The following is an 18,555-nucleotide window of genomic DNA, read 5'->3' as shown; positions in this document are numbered from 1 at the left end:
TTATGGAAAGAAAAATAAAACGCCTGGAACCTGGAAAGGAAGAATGGCAAGAGCCAGGCCGTGGAGAGCCGGCTGCATTCTCTGGGCTCCCAAGTGTACAATATATAGCCACGGGAGCTTTGCTTATTGGTCTGAGACTTTGGAAGCCTATGAGGGAAGGAACTTCTATTTAAGGCACAGCATGGAGCTTAACACCATCCCTCTCTTAGAAATTGCATCGTAAAAACGAAATTAAAAGATATAATTTATATCATTTATAAAATGCAGTATGATTTACAGCCCTCTGGTGCGCCTGCTCTAAGTTGGGGACGTACGGAGCGTGTGGGGTGGGAGTATAAACTGCTACGTGGAGAGGAGAAAAGCAAGGACCTGAAGATCCCTCTCTCCATTAAACCTCAGTAGGATCCCAGATGCCCTGGATTAACAAGAGTAATTGCACTTAAATGTAAGCCTGAGAGATGAGGCCATACCTCATCTAGGGATACAGGGGCCCACCCCTCCCCTCCCCCACCACGGGCTCGCCTCAACAAGGGAGGTTTCACTCACTTGAATGCTCCCAACAGCACCCTGCTCTCCCTCCTTTTCCACAGTAACTGCATGGGCTTGCCTATCCCAAAAGACAAGCCAATCTTTGTCTGTTTTGTTTCCCAGACATTATTCCTTAACTCTATCCTACTCAACCCCTCCTTTGCCCCCAAAAATATAGTAAGATTTCACCATCCCTTCTTTAAACAAACTAATCTGTTGTCTCGGAGTCCCTCATCCTTAGAATGGAGATGTTTTGGGGGGGGGGGATGGGTGCCTTAATAGTCACCCTCCCAATTAAACTAATTTAACAAAAAGTGTGGCCTAAGGCCCATTTTTGCATGATCTTTAAGACCCCCTTCCCTATCCCTGGAACTTTTTTCTTTGGAAGGACAAACAGAATTAGGATTGTGTAGCTATAAATAAAAACAAACATGATACAAGGTTTCTGTTTCTCTTCATTTGTCCTCAGTTTTTAAAAACAAGAGTGTTAAATACAATCTAATAACAGATCAAGTCCAAACACAGCAGTCCAATGCAGAGCAGCGTGCCTGGCTGTATTCTACAGGAAGGCCCCTGAGGGGCTGTTCCATTGCTATCCTCCTGGGCAGGCATCCCGGGTGTGCACACCAGGCGTCTGCAGTGTCAGGAAGGGAGGGGGCCCACTGGGTGAAGATTTCATTCAAACTGCAGAAACTGGGCGGCGTCTAAGGTGAAGAGACACAGCACAAGGCACCCACTCACCATTCACTGGGAGAAACACTGAAAGACTGCTTAAAACCCACGAATCAAGATAGATACTATCTTGATACAATATTTGTTTAACAATCAAAAAATGAAAAAAAAGTTTATTAACATATCACAATTTAAATAGACAGGATTTGTCCTCGTGTTTGTTCAATTAAGGGCTCACTTTCGCTTTAATGTCATCCCTATTACATACTAAGATTTTGGTGTTTTGTTCAATCTAGGTTTTTTTATATTATGTTTATATACTGAGTTTTAAAAAGTATGGTATGGTTGGTGTGATCCCAGCACTTAGGAAAGCTTGAAGTAAGAGGGTCACACATTTGAGGCCAGCCTGGGCTACAGAATAGGATCCTACCTAAAAACAAAACAAAACAAAACCACTCTCAATTTCTGAGTAGACCTTTAAATTATGCACCTGCCAAAAATGCTTCTCTCATACTAGGTTCTAGCCTGAAGAACGCTGGGTGTGGTGGCTCACGCCTCGATTCCAGCACTCAGAAGACTGAGGCAGGAGGGTTGCTATGAGTTGGAGGCTAGCCTGGGCTATATAGCAAGTACCAGGCTGGACAGCCAAGGCTACATAGCAAAAGACAAAACCCTAAAATGATGACAGGAAAGTATTAAATCAACAGATTGGCAGATTTGGAAGTGAGTGACTTTCAAACTTTTTGAGGTGGGGTGGGGGGTTGGGGGTGGAGGGGGCGCAGAACCTTACTAAACCAAATAATTCCATAAAGAAGCCTGACTAGCTTCATTACCAAGGAGAAGTGTGTAGTCATTTTCCTGACTAGGCAGAAGAAACATGCAGACAGGAGGTTCCAACACATACACACACACATACACACACACACACACACACACACACACACACACACACACACACAGCCATTTTTTTACTTAAACCACATGTGGGGGCTACATTCCATCAGTGGCGATGGCATACCTCAGCAGAGAAATCAAAGCACAGGAACAGCCCCAGCTACCACTCTGGACGTCTAAGCTCACTCATGTCCCTTCTTCATATGCATCCACAAGTGTACAGAATTGCATAGATGATTTTTCCCCAGGGGAAAAAAAAATAAGGAAAAAAGGAGAATTGGTGCAGGATAGTCTTCTAGTTTAAAGCTCTTAGAAATGGCTCTGGTCAGAACATAAGCTGTCCAGACTTGTGCTTTGTGCAAACTGCAAGGGAGATCTCACCGCTGGGCCCACTCCCAGCCGCCTGGACAACAGGGCTGGCTCAGGAGAAGGGAGAAAGCCAAAGGCAGATTAGCTCCCTGGAACTACTCTGTGGCCCGTGGCCGGAGCTCTGTGGCCCGTGGCTGTAGCTCTGTGGCCCGTGGCTGTAGCTCTGTGGCCTGTGGCTATAGTCCACTAAAATATATTCTCTAGCTTTCTTTACAAATGGCCCATCCCCACCCCACACTTCAACACCAGTCCTAGTATCAAAAATAATTCTTCTTACAAAGTATTTTTATTATTTTAACAAACTAACCACAGATTAAGGTCAAGCTATGGCTTAACAAAAGAAGCCAGGATGTTAATTAAGTTCATTCTCCAGATATAAACAGGAAGGAGAAAAAAAATCACTTAGAGGGGCTGGGAAGTAAGTAATTTTAAAGGTGTTTTTGGTCAGGGTCATGTCAATAAAATAAGTTGCACTCTACAGAAATGCAGCAGCTACGGACAGAGTGCTCTAGATAGGTTTTGGTTTTGTTTCAAACAGTATGGCCGAACATCTGGCCTTCCTGCACCCTTCTCGCCCGCATGTAGTTATTGCTAAGTAGTTAAAAAGCAGATCATTCTGCAACCATTGACCTGAAGGAACTCCACACAAGGCTGCTCTCATCACTCTTCTCTTTCCCAAAGGGAACTTGCTTTTAAAATAAAAAATATTTTTTAAAAAATCACAACTTGTTAACTTAGCTGAGTTTAGTCCTCAAAAAGGATGAGAAGATGGGGCAAAGGGCAGCGCTCCCCGAAACCAGAGTGGGTGACAGATGACCACTGAGAAGAACATAAACTCACTGGGAAAGAATCTCCCTTTAAGTTCCTCCCTTGCCCTATTCCAAGCACTGGAATTTAAACTACCCCTTCTGTCTAACCAGGCCAAGCACACACACTACTGCCTTGATCCTTCGGGAAGAATTTATCCAACACTAAAATCTACTTAATTCAAACCAAAATCAGACTTGTTCAGGGTCTCAGGATCACTCTGTACTCCCAACTACACCACCATGTGCTTTTTTCTAAAGTCAATGAACTTTGGTCTGTTTTTTCCTTAACTGGCTGAGACCTTTCTTGCCAGCTTCCTCCCCCGAAGATCTCCACCCACCTCCCACCCACACACACCAAGCACTTCCCTGCTTTCCCTTGGGCCCTGGGACTGGGATGCAGGCGATTAGGAGACAGAGCCTTCCCCTTCGGCCTTGCAGTCCATAGTCAGCTCCGCAGGCAGCTGTCCTGCCCTGAGGCAGCGCTAGCCCGTCCTGCTCAGCTGGCCAGCACTCCAGCTCCCACAAACACGTCTGCACTTGCCCCATCCACACAGGGCCGGGTCTTGAGGAGCCGGAGCTGAGCTTCCTTCACTTTCTTTGTTTAGCCCTCTCCCCGCAGGTTCTGCCCATCAGAACCGGTGCGCCAGCACTTCCCCGCCAGGCTCCCGTTCCCGCCTCCTCAGTTCTTCCCTGTAACAGCAGGAGCAGAAGTTGCTTGTCTCGGGGTGTCCATAGAAGCTGCAGTTCGGCTGTTTGCATTTGGTCTGGGTTGGGGGAAGTCCCCGGGGAGCGCCAGCCCATCCATCTGGCTCAGGGGGCTCTCTGTAGCCATTGCTATAGGAATCAGCCACACGGAACTGGGGTGGTAACAGGGTACCCCTGTGAACCCCATCTTTGCCTGGCTCCAGAGATGGGGTGCTGTCCTGGTGGGGGTAGGGTCGCGCAGGAGGGTACTGTCTGGGAAAGGTGGCATAGGGGGGAAGGCCCCCTACACACGGACCCCCTGCCAACTGCCGCCTGGGCTCCTGGCAGTGGACCCCACCCCCAGAAGGCCGAGGGATAGTGAAGCCCCCAGGGTAGGCAGCAGAGAAGGCGGCAGCCTTGGATTCTGCGGGGGGGTCACTGGCTTGGTCCTCCCCACCGTCGGGCTCCGGCTTTTTGGCTGGAGGCGGCCCACTAACTAACCCTCCATTCGTGATCTTCCTCTCGGCCTCCTGCTTGTGCTCTGCCAGGAACCTCTCCTCAGCATCGGCAAGGTAGCGCTGGATCATCTCCTCCTGGTACTGGTGCCGGTGGCCCATCTTCAGGGTTCCAACAAAAATAAATTTGCCCTCTCCTTGCATTGCGATCCTCATGATGCTTAGGCTTTGCATCACCTCCTGGCTATACTTGCTCCCTCCATTGCCAAGGGACTCAGGCGAGGGCTTCTCGGCCACAGGCCCGTCCCCGGCCGCCGCCTCCTCCTTGCCACCCTTCCAGCTCTTCAGCGAGCTGCTCTTCTTCTTTTTCTCCAGTGTCTCGGGGCCACCCCCAAGCGCTGCGGCCTTGGGGCCCCTGCTGTGCATCAGGCCCCCCATGTTCTTCTTAAGCTTGCTGCCCAAGGTTTTGCCAAAGCTACCCAGTTTGTTAGCCACAGAGTCTGCTCTCTTCTTGTCCTTCCGCCTGCCGCCCTCATGGCCGGTACAACTGCTGCCAACTGACTCCTTGTCTGACTCCCCGGACTCGGGAGTGGACCTGGGCTCGTCTCCAGCTGAGGCTGTGGGGGACTCAGGCTGGGCCAGAGGCGCCTGCAGGAGAGAAAAGCACTGATGGTCACCTCACTGGGCCAGTGTGGGGATGCTCCCAGACACAGGACCTATCTAACGCCTTCCAGGTCACAGGGTCAGACGCGCACCCACAAAAGGGTGCTGCTATCTTGGTTAGTCTTTGTCACCTTGACATAAGGAAGAGTCATCTGGGAAAAAGGAATGTCAGCTAGGAGCTGCCTCCATCACACTGGCTAGTGGGCAAGTCTGTGAAACGTCTTCTTGGTTAGAGGTTGAGTGGGAGGGCCCAGCGCACTGTGGGTGGTGCTACCTCTGTGTAGGTGGTCCTCAGGTGGGTCCTCCCTTCTACAATAAACCTCTCCAGAAAAGAAAAAAAGAAAGGCACGTGTGGTGGCACACGCCTTTTAATCAGGAGGCAGAGGCAGGCAGATCTCTCAGTTCGAGGCCAGCCTGGTCTACAAAGTAAGTCTAGGACAGCCAAGGCTACACAGAGAAACTCTGTCTCAAAAAACCAAAAAGGAGGAGGAGGAGGAAGAACAAAGTGAGGAGATGCAAACTAGGGCAGGGGGCATGTGCGCCATGAACTCTATCTGTGGAGTGACTCAAGAGGCCACTGTCCCTCTCTGGCTTCAGTCAGCTGTCACGGGTCAAGGAAAGATCCTTACCTGTTCTCTGACTTTCGCTCACTCACTGCAGTCCAACCTCCTTCTGTAGAAAGGAGCTCTACCTGTCATCTAGCTAGCTAGCTACGATTTATCCACCTATCTACCTTCCTATCATCTTCCTATCATCTATCTACCCGAGACAGGGTCTTAGTATTCAATCCAGAATAGCTTAAAACTTAAAATCTCCCTGCCTCAGTTTCCCAAAATACTGGGACTACAGGGGCTTGCCACTTTGCCTGGCTGGAAATATACTTTTGCAGAAACCAAATTGTTCTTTATTACAAGTCTATGTCAATTTTTGCTTAGAATTCATCTCACGGAGGCCTTAACTGAGCACAAGCACCCACGCCCGAGCACTGCTCTTATGCACTCTACACTCCGGAGAACATGGCTTGGCCTTCGCTCCTGACTCATGACCAGACACTCTGGTATCCTAAATAGATCTATGCAGAGAGTGAGGGGTAGAGACACAGAAACGACAATCTCAAGTTTAAAAAGTTTCTTAAGGAATGTGGTTTGGTGCTAGACAGCAGAACCTGGCCGAGGGGTGCCACTCAGCAATGGGGCACGTGACTACCATGGAGGGCCTGGGTTCACTCTCCAGTAGAGCCAACTAATAACTAACTAAAGTCAGCAGCAGAGAGTGCATGGAGACGGGTGGAGGGAGGAAGCACGCGCTGCTCCCCTTGCTCTCCCTGTCACTGACACTGAGGACATCCAAGGGCTGCGGGCGGGAGCGGCCTTCACCTGTGCATCAGAGGACAGTGGGATCCACCTCACGCTCATGTAGCTGTGCAGCAGATGGAGCTTCCCCTCCAGGGACAGGGTCACACTGTGCAAAGGAGAACACTGTTAAACAACCGTCACTCCAAAGGCAGGCTGTCCTTCCGCAAGACCTCAACAGTGTCCAGACCAGAGGGTAGGACAGCTGCCGTCATCACTGCTGTGACATCACTTAGCAGATTCTGATGTCAGGTGAGCACTATATCTTTCGGTTTTCTTTTTGTCTTAAAGTAGGGGACTCTGGCATGACCCTGAGCTGCAGCGATTCCCCTGAGTGCTGGCTGAAGTGTGGGCCACCATGCCCAGCTGTTACGACTTTTGTAAAAAATTAAGTGCTAGATTTTAAAATCAAACCCTCTCAGCCAGCTACCAAAGTTGCAAAGGCCCCTAAAGGAGGCACCGGGTAAGAGGTAAGGGCCAAGTGTTTACATCCGCATCTCTGTAGACACAGAGGGAAGAGGGGAGAAGTTACTGAACAGACCACAGGGAAGAAAGTTTGAATGGTAGGTGAGAAAAATGCACTCCTATCTAAATGCCAGAAAAATGATATTTAAAGGCAGACTGTTTCAGTCACCTGCTTAAAACTCCTCTGCCTTTGGCTTAGAACCAAGCAGGATTTGTTTGTCTTGCTTTTCCCATCACTGTTTCGGGGTTTCCAGGATGTAATGGGCGGGACACTTGCCCTGCTCTAAGAAAAGAAGGCAAAGCAGCTGCAAGGCCCCGGCACCAGACGCCCAGGCTGCCTTCCATCTCTCCACTTCCCAATGAGCCTAGACCAAGGATGTGACGGTGAGCTACTGAGGTAAGAAAAAACTGTGGGTACATGGCACTGCATGTGGAGGAGAGCTCAGCTACGATATACATGGAAAGGCTAGGCTGGCCTTACCTGGCCAACTGGACATTGTCATTGTCATCTTTGCCCCACTCCCAGCCCTTTCCTGGGTCCACAGCGAAGTGCAGGGGCAGCAGCTTGTGCTCTGAATCTGTGAGCGGGATCACAGCTGGGGAGGAAAAACAAGCTGTCAGGAAGTCTTCTGGAGGAAGGAAGAAGGCAAGAGGACACACGGTGGCGTCACTGAACTCATATACAGTGTATGACTGACTGGTCCATCCAGCCTCACGCTGAGGAAGACATTACATCAAACACCAATGGGCTAATCTCCTTCCCAGCCAGTACACAAGTTCGTGTATTAATCTCCCAGACTCCCTGCCAGTGAACTAACCTACTCCCCACAGAGACAAATGCATTAACACAGACTTTTACTCTAGAACAGCAAGACACCTTTTTCACCAAACCACCCCTTTTTTAAAGTTAAAAGCTCTTGGGAATGTTGCATAGCTTGGTGTAAAACAAACAAGCAACACCGGCACTGTCTGGACTTTCATAGCTATCCTTTCCACTTCTGAATGAACATGATGCAGAGCAGACGCAGACGCTGGGCCCGGCACCTTGTTCCTTGGCGCTGTCCTTCTGCTCCATTGACACGAGCGCAGAGAAGTGGGCCTGGTCGTAGGCGAGCACCAGAGGGGACCGGTGGCACTGGCTGGCCGGGACCTCCAACGGGAGGTAGATCCCTCCAAACGGAATAGGGGCAAACGCTGTAAAAACCACAAAGGCTGTTATTACTAAGGCCAGGCCCTTGCCTAGTTCAGTCGTCAAGATTTATTTTTATTATCTTAAATCATGGGTGTTTGTGTGGGGACATGCACATGTGTGTCAACTCCAGGTCCCCAGGAAATGGAGTTATAGGCAACCATGAGCTGCACAGTGGGGTGTGGAGCTAGGAACTAACCCTGAGTCCCTGCAAGGGCAGCTCAGGCTCTTAGCTGTTGAATCACCTCTCCAGCCCCTTCATCTCACTGTTTGATGGAGCATCCCAACCCAATTAGTCCCCACAGCTGGCATTTGAATCTCTTGAGAGTTTCCTACTGTTTTAATGTATAGCTCCAACCCCAAGGCTCTGCACACAAGAGGAAGAATGACAGGCCTGGTGACAGCTGACTCACCTTCCCCTCCAGAGTCCCTCAGCATGGTGTCTGCCACGACCACTATGGGCCTCTTGAGCACATGAGCAAGGACAAAGACATGGAACTCCTCCAGACTCTCGTACACCGGCTCCTCGGACCCCTCCACTCTACAGTTGCGGGAGAGAAGGGAGGAGGGAGGAACGAAACAGGGGTCCTGAGGCCAGCTGCCAAGCGAGGGAAGACCACCCTGCGCTGCTTTCCCAACCCCAGCACACTGTTTTGTGCTACATGCTCGCTTCTACTTCCAATTTGATAATAGGGAAATCCAAGGAAAAGCTGAAATCTGGAAGTCAGGAGCTGGAGACACGGGAAAGGGTGCTTGCCCCCATGCCCAGTGACCTAGGTTCAGTCTCTGGGACTCACATGGCAGACAAGAGGGAAATACTGACTCCTTGTGAGTGTGCTCTGATCTCCACACTGCAATGCACAGCACTTACCACTTCCCCATGCCTATGCACACACACATACACTAAATAAAGACAGACAGACTGACTAAAACCTCTGGAAGTGACCCCCATCTTTTATTATCAATCACCTGCCAGACAACCATCCAACAGCCAAAAACACAAAGCCACAGCCCCATCCTGCTCCCCTGACCCAGCACAACCCAACAACACTCACAGCACAGGAGAGAAAACCCCGACCTTGGTCTCTTACTTGAAACAGCCTCACTGGCTACACAGCAGCTTGACCAAAGCTCGTAAAATATTTGTTCTTCTTTATTAATTAAATTTTGTTTTGTTTTGTTTTATGAGACAGGGTTTCTCTGTGTAGCCCTGGCTGTCCTAGACTCATGCTGTAGACTAGGCTGGCCTCGAACTCATGGTGATCCACCTGCCTCTGCCTCCCGAGGGCTGGGATTACAGGCGTGCGCCAGAGCACTCAGCCTCTTTGGCTGGACGGAGCCATCCCCTGCACATCTGTCATCACCCTGTTCCTACCACACTCCGGCCTCTAATCTAACTTCCTCTTCATTTCACCACCTGCCAGGCTGTCAGTGGACTTGGACGCACGGCTTCACTCACAGATCTCACAGTCACACTCCAAGTCTTACCCATCTCTAAGCAATGCCAGTCAACACTGGGGCTTGTTAGGAACTTAGATTTCTGAGCCTTACCTCAGTCCCACTCAACTACAACTTCTTGTAATAGAAAAGTTCAAAACTCTGCATAAATGATCAACCTGGAATATTCCTAACTGCAGTTATGCTTTTTAAACTTCCTATTATGAAACTCTGTGAACTTTAACATATTCAATACCAAGAGAACACCAGGGGCTGGCGGTGTCGCTCAGTGGTAAAGAACGAGCTTAGCACATTCAAGGCCCTGTACCCAGTCCACAGCAGTAGAAAAGGAAAGACTACACTCCCTAGCTTCCGTTACAAACCCATGGCCAATCTCATGTTACCCACACCTCAATCTAATGCCTTATCTCTTTCCACTCCCACTATATTGCTGGATTATTTTGAAGTAAACGCTGTGTGTGTGTATGTGTTTGTGTGTGTGTGTGTGTGTGTGTGTGTGTGTGTGTGTGTGTGCCTGCGCGCGTGTACACCAGGCTTTGATTCCCACCGTCCACTCTTCCCCAGGACCAGGGTTGGACTCCCAGCGTCCACTCTTCCCCAGGACCAGGGCTGGACTCCCAGCGTCCACTCTTCCCCAGGACCAGGGTTGGACTCCCAGCGTCCATACAGCAAATTGCAACCATGTTTAACTCTAGTTCTAGGGAATGTGACACCCTCTTCTGGGCTTTGCTGACACTGCACACATGTATTACATAGACAAAGGTGCAAGCACACGTGTATACACACACGTGCACACACACACACACACACACAGACACGCCCCTAAACAAATTGTTTAAGGACTCCTTTAAAAACAACCAACCAACCACAATACCATTAAAATCACACTTAAGACACTGTTGGTTTTGCCCAGGCCTCTGTCCAACGCCTGCACATTCCAACGAGGAGTTCACAAGTGTCAGGTACGTCTTCTGTCCCTTTTCATTCTCTTTGTAATGTATTTGCTCACGATGCTGCCCCACTAGTCCTGACGTTTTCCAAAGTCTATACAGCACACAAGCTTGACCCAGGAGAAGCCTTAGCATGGCACACAGGTGCTCTGTGCTGCTCCACACGCCTATGCCTCCTCGCATGGCTTCTCTCTCTTCCCAACACCTGCTCAGAACAGAGCTCAAGATCTGGGACTGAAATCTGAGAGTGCCCTCAGTGAGGACTCCACAGAGATGCCCCCGGCCCCTCTGAGCCACACTTACCCAGTCGCGCTGCCTCCGTTGGTACCCAGATGCATTCTGGGCTCACTTGAGGCCAGCTTCATCAGCTCCTTCCACTCCCTCTGCCACTCGTCTTCGCTGTACACCAGCCCTGACTGTGGAAGGTGCAGTAATGAAAGCAGGTCCTGAGGGACAGTGCCCGCGCAGACCCTCCCTGTGCTACAACCTCTCCCCATTCTCTTAGCACTTGGTTTACACTTGTACTAAATCACATTTCTTCTCCTTTTCAGAGTTAAGATCCATGAACTAGGTTGGAGGGGTTGGTTATGAGGCAGGCTCTCACTGTGTCCTGGAGCTCCCTATGTAGACCAGGCTGGCCTAGAACCCTTAGAGATTGGCTGGCCTCTGCCTCTCAAGTGCTGGGATTAAAGGCTTGTGACAGCATGTCCCAGCTTGTTCCTCTTTGAGACAGAATCTGATGCATTGTAGACGGGCACTCCATGAGCGATGTACGGAGGCTGGCCTTGTAATTCTGATTCTTCTGCACCTGTCTCCCAAATGCTGGGATTAGAGGCACATGCCGGCGTGTCCAGCAACCTCATTTCTTAGTCCTCTGTTCTCTTTTCGCTCACTGCCACCTGACTCCTGGTTCTGCTCCCTAGGCTACTGACTTCCCCCGACTAAACTGACTGAGCCGAGGGACACTGTTCTCATCTCTCACAGCCTTTGTATATCTATTTTTCTCTTTAAGCATTCTAACTGAACTTCCACCACTGCTCTCTCTCATTCTCTGAACTCTTCTCCCTATGAAACTGGGGTTTTGGCAGCTATCTGAGCCTTTACATGCTGCAATCATACACCTTCTCCATCTGTGTGCTCAGGACTCCAGAACTGGCCTCTCAAGCCCAAAATTCCTTTTATTTCCTATGCTCATGTATCAGCCGTCTACTGAAAACCCCACCTATCTACAGCAGCTCTAAATTCTGTGTTTTAGGACTGCCGGGCGTGGTGGCGCACACCTTTAATCCCAGCACTCGGGAGGCAGAGGCAGGCCGAATGCTGTGAGTTCAAGGCCAGCCTGGTCTACAGAGTGAGTCCAGGACAGCCAAGGCTACACAGAGAGACCCTGTCTCGAAAAACCAAAATAAATAAATTCCTGTCTCCTCACATGCCCCTTCTTCCTCCTAGGTCCCTACTTTAGGTAGTAAACAGCACCCACTACCACCCAAACAAAACACTAGGGAGTTTTCTGAGACATCTTTTCTCTCACTCACTCTGTGAGCAGTTACTGAGTATGAACTGCAATGCATCTTTCTCTTGTTTTACTGAACTCTCCAGACCCATTCCTGTTGGGCTACTGTATTCTCCCTACCCCCAGATCAAAAGCTAATGGTTTCCTAATAACAATCATTTTAAGAACCTGCACTTCCCACAGTATACAAAGCCCGCCTCCTGCCTCACTCCCGTCCCCCACCAGGAGTTGTTCCTGACAGGCCCTGCCTCACAGGCTGCTCTTTCATCATAAATTACTCCTTTGGTCAGCAACGACTACTCCCTATGCACCTGGTAAACAATTCCTCAACTTTCATAGCAAAACTTTCTCCTGAGGACTCTCCATTACCCTACCTAGCATATCGGCCACCCTCTCCTTTGAAGCTGCTCCACAGAACTGTTTTAAGAACCATATTTGAGTCAGGTGGGGTGCCACACCCCTCAGTATGCAGGAAGTAGACAGGCAGAGAGCCCTGTGAGTCCCAGGCTGACCAAGAAACCACACCTCGTCCACTCTGCTTTATGCCTTCAGAGGCTCATTTTATTCTGTTGCTCTACAACAAAAATTTACATCTTAAGCAACATGGCCCAGTGCCTATTATGTGGTCAATAATCAATAAACCCACACTAAGTAACATTATAATTTTTATTAAGGGATAGTGTCTACCAATACAAATAATCTGCGTTGTCTTCTTGTTTTTTGAGATGAGGTCTTCTCACTAGGTAACTCAGTCTGGCCTTACACAAACAGTAATCCTCCTGAAAGACACCTTCAGGATGTACTGTCTCTGGGGGTTGGGGCTGCAGCTGAAGCGGTGTTTGCCTCACATGCAGGAAGCACTGATCTGAACTCTCTTTGTAGACCAGGTTGGCTTCAAAAGAACAGAGATCCACCTGCCTCTGCCTCCCAAGTGCCCAGCGCGCGCGCGCACACACACACACACACACACACACACTCCCCTGCCTCTCCCTCTCTCTCTCTCTCTTTCTCTCTATCTCTCAATAGAGGGTTTCAGCCCAGTCTGGCTCCCAACTTCCTACGTAGCTGAGGGTGACCTTAAACTTATCATCTTCTTGCCTCCACCTGAGTGCCAATCTTGTCTACGATTACTGGAGTGTACCCCACCATATCCAGCTTATCTGATGTCGCAGATCCACTCAAAGCTACACTGAGAAACCCTGTCTAGAAAAAAACAAGCAAACAAACAAACAAAAGGGGGTGGGAGGGGGTGGGGGGAAGGACATGTATTAATGTGAGAGAAGTTTATCTTGTTGGTTTTTTCTTTTTGTTTTGTTTTGTTGCTTAGCATTAAAACTGAGTTACACTGCTCAAGTGCATCCCGACAGAGTGCATGCAATCACCCCGGCACGGGTGCAATGAGGATTGGTGCCACCGTAAGCACAGCTCACTTTAATAAAAAGATATGGACATTTGCAATTTGTAAAATGCTATCACAGGTTTCAAGTAAAAGTAAAAAGCACAATGCAAAGGTTAGATATGAAATGTTCCTTGACGCACATATCCGGGAGGGCCTCTCCTTCCTCCTCCCTCGTCACCTGGTCCTGGTGATTGTTGTTGCTGTTTTTTTTTTATTTTGGTTTAGTTTTTCAAGCAGTGTTTCTCTGTGTTTCCCTGGCTGTCTTAGAACTTGCTCTGTAGACCTGGCTGACCTCCATCTCAGAGATCCATCTGCTGGGATTAAAAGTGTGTGTTACCACCACCCAACTTTTTTTTTTTTTAATTAATTTCATTTTATGCATATGAGTATTTTGCCTGCATGTATGTATGTGTACCACCTGCCTGCTAGTGCCCAGTGAGGTCAGCAGAGGGTGGTGGTTCTCCTGGGCCAGCGTGAGCCGGCAGAGCCCCTCTGCTTCCTGTTTAACTACACAGCCACCAGGTGGCAGACACGCCTAACAAAACAAGGAGGCCCAGAAAATAAAGACTACTTTAATTTGGGTTTTGGTAACAAAAAGCTAAAAGCAACATCTCAGGTCATCATCTTCTTGGGATGATGTCATCAAATTCAAGCAAGACAATCACGCATGCTGCATTTCCACTGTGAGGTTTTCATTATGCCGATCAAAATGCCCCTGCCCTAGCCACTATCCTTGGTGCACATGTGCTCCCAGAAGGAAGAGCAGAAAACAGAAGAGCTTGGGTGTCTCTGGCTCCCCTGGGCTACTACTTTGACAGTCACTTTTGCTGTCATTCCCACTGACAGCCGCCGTGCATGATCAGGTCCTTTCCGTCCCTGCTGTGGTCAGAGCTGAGGTTCAGCTATGACCTACACTCAGCAAGAAGGCAAAGCTGGTTATTGATTTGGTTTGAGTTCCAAACTCTAGAGCAGCTTGGGTCTGGCTCAGGAAAAGCAGCTTTCTACAGGGACCACCCAGCTGTGGGTGGTTGTGAGCCACCTGATGTGAGCACTGGGAGCCAAACTCTTAACCTGTCTAAGAGGAGTGAGTGTTCATAACCACTGAGCCCTCGGGCAGATCATTCCATCATCCTACTTGAAACAACTCATAACAAATGGGTTTCTCTGTGCAGCCTTGGCTGTCCTGGACTCGCTTTATAGACTAGGCTGGTCTCAAACTCACAAAGATCCACCTGCCTCTGTCTCCCGAGTGCTGGGATTAAAGGAGTGTGCTACTACGCACTCCTGTGTTTTAAAAAAACACAATACAGTGTGTGTATGTGTGTGTGTGTGTGTTTGTGTGTGTGTGTAAGCTGAAAGCTGATGACAAGTGTCTTCCTTGATTGACCTCTTCACTGTGGAGACAGCATCTCCTATGGAACCTGCAGCTTGCCGGCCCAGCCCCTTGCCCTGGCCCATCTCCGGCCTCCTAGGCGCAAGAGCAGCAGCCTGTGCCACTTTCGCCCTGGTTTCAGGAGCCTGAGCTCTGGTCCTCACGCTCATGTGGCATGAGCTACAGCAGGGAACACTGAGCTCCAAAATGACATAAAACGTTGTTACATCTTTGGATGTAAAATTCCAAGTGACTAAAAAGAAAAAAGACTTTAGTTCTGTTTTATTGCCAGTTATAATGGAACAACGCAAGTTGCAGCTAGGGGAAGACATGGGAAAACTAGAAAACCTCTCATAAGACATACCCACTCCCGTTCCTAATGCCAGAAGCAACTAGCTGAAGCTTGGCAAAACGCAAACAACCTCCAAGTCAGGGACTACACAGGTGGCCCAACAGTTAGGAGCACCTGCCGTTACTGGAGAGGAAGGGGTTCAGAGACGCTCACACCTGCCTGCAACCCTAGCTCCAGGAGGTCTCACACCTGCTTCTGTCATCCTAAGGCACTTTTGTGCACATGTGCAAACCCATATATATATAAAAGAAAAAAACAAAACCAGTTATACAAGCAAACAAGGCACACTGACATGGCAGGGGGGTTGGGGAAGGCTGCGGGCCTTATGTCACTCTGTCCTCTGTGCTTGAACAAAGAAAGCAGCTACATCCATACGCTCCAGGCAAGACTGACTGCCTTTTCAGTGAAACTTTTAAAACCAAACTAAGAAAACAGTTGTGAGCAGGGTGTGGTAGCTTCACGCCTGTAATCCCAGCATTCTGAGAGGCAGAGACAAGAGGATTGCTGTGAGTTTGAGGCCAGCCTGGTCTACAAAGCGAGTCCAGGACAGCCAAGGCTACACAGAAACCCTGTCTTGAAAGAAAAAAGGAAACAGTTGCAGTTTCCCCAGATCCTGGTGGAGACATAGAACATAAGACTCTACCACTACCTTGTGATGTAAGTGACCACAAAGACCTGCCAAATCCCTCAATAGCAATATTTAAATTCAATTTGACCAGTATCCATATATATATATATATATATATATATATATATATATATATATATATATATATTTTTTTTTTTTTTTTTTTTTTTTTTAAATCAAATTAGCTAAGTATATGAAAAGCAAAGTTGGGTGTAGTGGCACAGTCCTATAATCTCAGCACTCAAGGAGGCAGAGGCAGAGGCAGGCAGATCTCTGAGTTTGAGGCCAGCCTGGTCTACAAAGTGAGTCCAGGACAGCCAAGGCTACACAGAGAAACCCTGTCTCAGAAAAACCAGACACACACATACACACACACACACATACACAGAAAGAGAGAGAGAGAGAGTGAGAAGCCAAGTTGTAGAATATAAAAAACATTCCAGCATTTACCTAAGAATTAAAAACATGCGTAGCAAGTAGTTAAGGGTGGTGGCCACCACGCCTGAAAACCTGTTCCATCTCCAGATCCCACAGTAAAAACAAACTGATTCCTACAAGTTCTCTTCTGACCTCTACATGTGTGGCATGGCATGTGTATATGCACATGTGCACGCACATGTAATACATTAAATAAATGACTAAATAATGCAATTTTTTTTAGAGAATTAAAAACAAGCTGGAAATAGTGATTTACCCATATAATCCCAGTAAATGGGAAACTGAGGCAGAACTATTGCAAATTTGATGCTAGCCTGGACTATGTAGTGTGTCTGAGGCTAGCCTGGGTAACAGTAAGAACCTGTCTAGAGAGAAGGGGAAAGGAGGAGAAGGAGGGTGAGGAGAAGAGAGGGGAAGGGAGGGAGGGAAAAGGGGGACTCAAAATTCATCTAGGGTAGGCAGGATAGCTCAGCAGATAGAGGTACTTGGCAGGGAGCTTGACAACCTGAATTTTGATGCCTGGAACGCACACAGCAGGAGGAGAGAACTCACTCCACGAGCTGCCATGGCCACCACACAGACACCCACTGCAGCACCGCGCACCCCTGCCCTAACACGTGAATGACTAATCCCGCCTCAGAATAAAAACAAGCTACAGACACCCTATGAAGCTATCCTATCTCATTAAAGAACAAAAACAAACAACCGTCCACTCGGAACTAATGAGTATCTGGAGGGCTTCATGCTGCAGTCACTGGGCAGAGGCCCCCACCTGCTGGTTTAGTGCAGTGACCAGGAGGCGCTTGTCCTATGGCACCGCCTACATTTCCTGAGAGTGTCAGGGTTTCACAGGAGACTCAGTATCCAGCACCAGGCGACACTTCTCTCTGGCTGGTGGTGGGCACTCTGGAGACAAGGTGCCCATCCACGCTCACCCACCTCTTTATTCTGCTGTGTCTGCTGCCACCTCCAGCGCCTTCTCAGCGCTTCCTTCTCAGCGCCCTTCTCCATCAGCGCGTACAGAGCTTTCCTCAGCACCAGGTCTCTATCATGGAAACCCCACATCCCTGTGGGGACAAAGCAAAGCATGAGGCGCTCTGTCCTGGCCCAGCTGCACTGACCAGTCCAGCTTTTGTTTAGTGGAGATAGGGATCAAGCCCAGGGTCTCCAGAAAGGATGGAGATAGAATGTTCCCCAAGCTCCTGAAAGGAAGCCCTCCCTCCGCAGCAAGCCTAACAAACCAAAATACAACAGCAAATGACGCTGGTTTCTTAGCACACAGCCCTCGGCATCAGAGCTTTTGAAATGGCTTGAAAGGGCTAGAAAGTGGGGACCCTTCCCAAGCTAAGAACAGGCGAGGTGCAGCTGCAAGTAGGCATAAGGACTCAAAGTGCCACAAAGACCCACTAAAAACATGTACTTTGTACACCGAGAATAACTAAGTCTAGTTTTGCCACACACACACACACACACAGCTTGCTTACTGTGCTCACTACTTCCAGAGCTCAGCTCACAGAGTGCAGTGTGAACTAAGCCTGTGTCCTCCGGTCTCTAGAGACAGGAAGCTAAGGCGAAGCTCTCTTCTTCTCCCTGAGCCTTGCTGTGAACCATCGCATCTGCCTGACAGGATGCGGAATTCCGTCCAGTAAGACGGAATCCTACACATGATACTTGTCTCCAGTGCTTTCTCTCTACAGCGAGGGAGGCCACTTTCAAGACTCACCAAGAGAGGCTGCATGCAGGAGGCAGTTCCCATCCCCAGTGGTTGCTAAAGGCAGCAGCCGCTGGCAGGTGGAGTCCACACTGACCCACCAGTTTAGCCGCCCTGCAGACATGACGGTGGGAGAGGAAAGACGCAGATTAGGAAGGCTGCCCAGAAGACAACTACTACTTGTTACTCCTGAGACAGGGTCTGGCTTCGCAGACCAGGCTGGCTTTACACTCACGAGCTGCTGCCTCAGCTCCCAGCACAGACCCTACATGGCCGTTGTTGTTGTTACCATTATTTTGAAACATGTTTCACATAGCTGCAGCTGATCTTTGAACTCACTATGTAGCCCAGGCTAGGCTTAAACTCCTGATCCAGATCCCCTCTCCCCACCCGCCCAACTCACAGAGATCTACCTGCCTCTGCCTCCCTGAGAGCCAGGATTACAGGTGTGCACCACTACGCCCAGCGCGGCCTGCATAGTCTAAGTGCTAAGGTTATAGGAACACAGCATTAAGCCCAGGCTCTATGACTCCTTACAGCTTCCTTACTCACAGCTAGACTCTATGGAACATGAGCAGTTAGATCAGCGGGTCTTAAGTACAGACAATTTTGTCCCTAGGATCATTAGGCAGGGTATGCACGTGTGTGTTTCCC

General features: G+C 49.1%; 1 protein-coding gene across 1 annotated transcript in view; it reads right to left on the bottom strand.

Annotated features, from left to right (window-relative positions):
• Window positions 1–3,637: 3,637 nt before the first annotated feature.
• The window catches only part of Otud7b (OTU deubiquitinase 7B), a 50,191-nt gene continuing 35,273 nt past the window's right edge, over window positions 3,638–18,555 (bottom strand). Inside the window, exons 5-12 of the mRNA XM_051157724.1 lie at window positions 17,914–18,015; window positions 17,130–17,257; window positions 10,792–10,904; window positions 8,494–8,621; window positions 7,936–8,085; window positions 7,373–7,487; window positions 6,451–6,535; window positions 3,638–5,059 (exon numbers count right to left, since the gene is read on the bottom strand). Coding sequence (XP_051013681.1) covers window positions 3,902–5,059; window positions 6,451–6,535; window positions 7,373–7,487; window positions 7,936–8,085; window positions 8,494–8,621; window positions 10,792–10,904; window positions 17,130–17,257; window positions 17,914–18,015 — 1,979 coding nt within the window. The 3' untranslated portion in view covers window positions 3,638–3,901. The remainder of the gene's footprint in view (window positions 5,060–6,450; window positions 6,536–7,372; window positions 7,488–7,935; window positions 8,086–8,493; window positions 8,622–10,791; window positions 10,905–17,129; window positions 17,258–17,913; window positions 18,016–18,555) is intronic.

Source organism: Acomys russatus, chromosome 15 (genome assembly GCF_903995435.1).
Source record: "Acomys russatus chromosome 15, mAcoRus1.1, whole genome shotgun sequence".
Taxonomy (NCBI): domain Eukaryota; kingdom Metazoa; phylum Chordata; class Mammalia; order Rodentia; family Muridae; genus Acomys; species Acomys russatus.
The sequence above is the reverse complement of the archived record's forward strand: the minus strand, read 5'-3'. Positions and strand labels throughout refer to the sequence as shown.